General features: G+C 48.4%; 1 protein-coding gene across 1 annotated transcript; it reads left to right on the plus strand.

The window, feature by feature from the left end:
* The first annotated feature begins 1,906 nt into the window (after window positions 1–1,906).
* Window positions 1,907–3,485, plus strand: RRAGA (Ras related GTP binding A). Its single transcript, XM_070431727.1, has one exon. It carries the CDS (start codon window positions 2,137–2,139, stop codon window positions 3,076–3,078), a length of 942 nt encoding a protein of 313 aa, XP_070287828.1. The 5' UTR covers window positions 1,907–2,136; the 3' UTR covers window positions 3,079–3,485.

Here is a 3,485-nt window from a genome sequence, read left to right on the forward strand (position 1 = left end):
TTTCCACTTAAAGATAAGTTCTAAGAATGTAATGTACTACTTGGTGGTTATAGTTAACAATACTGCATTGTACATTTGAAATTTGCTAAGAGTAGACCTAAAAAATTCTCATCATAAGAAAAATTTTAAATATGTTGAGGTCAGGGGTGTTAACTAAACTTATTGTAGTAGTTATTTAGCTATATATCAAATCATTATGTTGTACACCTAAAATAAATGCAATGTTAAATGTCAACTGTATCTCAATAAAACTGGGGGGAAACATCACTATAATCCAACATAAATACTAGAAGAATTTAAATAGCTCAAATGCTAAAAATAAAAAATGTTCAACCTATCCATGGGACAGCAGGAATTCTGCTATTGATATATTTTAGCTAAAATCTATGTTACTATCTGATCTATTTATAGAATATGGTGTTAAAGAATATTCTAGGTGACTTAGACTGCAAGTGTATTAACTTTTAAACAGAAGTAAGCTTTTTACATTAAAAGAGAAATGATGCTTTATATGAATAAATGCAATATTAATATTATTCAGCCTTTAAGGGAAGGTAGGAGAGGGTGGGGGTAAGGAGGAGAGATCAACCAAAGGACTTGTATGCATGCATATAGGCCTAACCAATGGACACAGACACCAGGGGGTGAGGGCATGAGTGGGGGGGGGGGGGTGGGCAGTGGGGGGATAAGGACACACATGTAATACCTTAATCAATAAAAAAAAAAAAAAGGAGATCCTGCCATTTGCAACAATATGGATGAAACTGGAGGCCATTGTGCTCAGTGAAATAAACCAGACACAGCAAGGAAAAGAAGCTTGCATGGCCTCACTTAAGGCAGAATCCTATAAATATAGTAGCAGGGAGTAGGCTGGTTAACGGGGGAAGGGAGGTGGGGAGAATGGGGGTTGCACGATGTAGGATGGAGAGCTAACCTAAAGCACGATGACTGTAGTTAATACTGTATTGCATACTGGAAATTTTCTACGAGTGGATTTCAGATACTCTCACCACAAAGGTATTATGTTCATTAGCTTGACTGTCATAATCATTTCGCTGTATATTATCAAATCATGTTGTACACCTTAAAGGTATTATTTATTTATATTTTTTAAGTAAAATTATTTATATTTTTATATTTTATCATTTATTTATATTTTTGTTTATATTTTTTAAGTAAAATTGCATTTCACCACTTAATAGGTGTATAACTTGCCAATGTTACTTAACCCCCTCCAAGCTTGGATTTACTCACTGGAAATCGGGTTATTTATTCACAGGGTCATTGTGAGGCTTGGGCCAATGCACAGGTTCCATATTACAGTTTCCTCGAGCTGTGGGAGGCTGACGGTAAATGCTAAAGTCTGAGCTGACCCGATAGGCAGGTGTGAGGAAGGAACTTCCGAGTGGAAAAGGCACTAAGGGGGAGTCGGGATGTCGCCCGGTGCGGCGCGGGAGCCCTGGGCCGTCACTGAACTTCTCGAAGGCTCACTTTCCTCATCGGTGCGGTAGTCGCTAGCCCCGCCCCGGTCCTCAGTAAACCGGAGACTCCGGGGAGGCCTGACCAGGCCGGGAGCTCCGCCCCCCGCGGCGTCACCGGCCTCCCGCCCCGGCCTAAACCACCCGACACACCCCCGCGTCAGGGCGCAGGGCGGGCTGGCCGCGAGGTGGCAGCACTCTCCCAAACGACCGCACGCGCACACCTTTGCGACCCTGAACCCAGCTGAAATAGAGGAACCGAACACTAGAATCCCGTGTTCCCCTTCCATTTTCTTGTTCCGGGGCCCCTGCTCGGTTTCATTAAAAGAGCAGTTGATCAAAACTCCTGAGGCCCGGACGGCCGAGCGCGGCAGTTCTCGCGAGATCGCCGCCGGAAGTGGGCGGCCGCGGAGACGCAGCGGCTTTCCTCACCGGAAGGCGAGTGATCGCCCGAGCTGCTGCAGCCGTTTGCTCCTCTCTCCCGCGCAGAGCTCACCCCGCCGGGCCTCGCCGCCCCCAGCTCGCTCTCCCGGCCTCCCCGCCTGCCCAGCCGCGCGGCCCAGCCTGCGGAGCCCCCGCGACCTCCGGCCGCTCCGTCCCTCCGCGCTGCAGTTAGGCCGCGCCCTGAGGCCCAGTCCGCGGCGGCTCCCGGCGGGTGATGCCCAATACAGCCATGAAGAAAAAGGTGCTGTTGATGGGGAAGAGCGGGTCGGGAAAGACCAGCATGAGGTCGATTATCTTTGCAAATTACATTGCTCGCGACACCCGGCGCCTGGGTGCCACCATCGATGTGGAGCACTCCCACGTCCGGTTTCTGGGCAACCTGGTGCTGAACCTGTGGGACTGTGGCGGGCAGGACACCTTCATGGAAAACTACTTCACCAGCCAGCGAGACAACATCTTCCGTAACGTCGAGGTGCTGATTTACGTGTTCGACGTGGAGAGCCGCGAACTGGAGAAGGACATGCATTACTACCAGTCGTGTCTGGAGGCCATCCTCCAGAACTCGCCTGATGCCAAAATCTTCTGCCTGGTGCACAAAATGGATCTGGTTCAGGAGGATCAGCGTGACCTGATTTTCAAGGAGCGAGAGGAAGACCTCAGGCGCTTGTCTCGCCCCCTGGAGTGCGCTTGTTTCCGAACCTCCATCTGGGACGAGACGCTCTACAAAGCCTGGTCCAGCATTGTCTATCAGCTGATTCCCAACGTCCAGCAGCTGGAGATGAACCTGAGGAATTTTGCCCAAATTATCGAGGCCGACGAAGTTCTGCTGTTCGAGAGAGCGACGTTCCTGGTCATTTCCCATTACCAGTGCAAAGAGCAGCGCGACGTGCACCGGTTTGAGAAGATCAGCAACATCATTAAGCAGTTCAAGCTGAGCTGCAGTAAATTGGCCGCTTCTTTCCAGAGCATGGAAGTTAGAAATTCCAACTTCGCCGCTTTCATCGACATCTTCACCTCAAACACGTACGTGATGGTGGTGATGTCGGATCCGTCGATCCCGTCTGCAGCCACGCTGATCAACATTCGCAATGCCAGGAAACACTTTGAGAAGCTGGAGAGAGTGGATGGGCCCAAGCACAGCCTCCTCATGCGTTGAATGTTGCCAAATGCTCTCTCTGAAGATGCTGAATTGCCTTCCCTCCCTCCCTCCCCCGCATCCTTTTAGTATTCATAATGTCGTGTGCTTCAAAGTGGGCTTTGAATTGTGTGCTGCTTACTACTTCCATCTCTTCCCTGCTCCCCATTCTTTAAATCTCGGACGCTCTTTCCTCAGCTATCCAGTAGAGCTTTAAGATGGCCTTTCTGAAAAGTTGGTATGGTGTAACACTAAAGTAGGTGGTGTGTGTGGTGTGTGGTATGTGTGTGTGTGTGTTCCAATTACCTGGTTGTAATAGATATACACATCAAAGCCTTTACAATATCTTCCTGTATTCCTTGCAAGATTGCAAAGGTGTGGAATGTTACTATTTTATCAGCAAGATATTAAAATGCATTTATAAATTC

The sequence above is a fragment of the Myotis yumanensis genome, unplaced genomic scaffold (assembly GCF_028538775.1).
Source record: "Myotis yumanensis isolate MYYU_CA2020_CCGP unplaced genomic scaffold, mMyoYum1.0.hap1 SCAF_12, whole genome shotgun sequence".
Lineage (NCBI taxonomy): Eukaryota > Metazoa > Chordata > Mammalia > Chiroptera > Vespertilionidae > Myotis > Myotis yumanensis.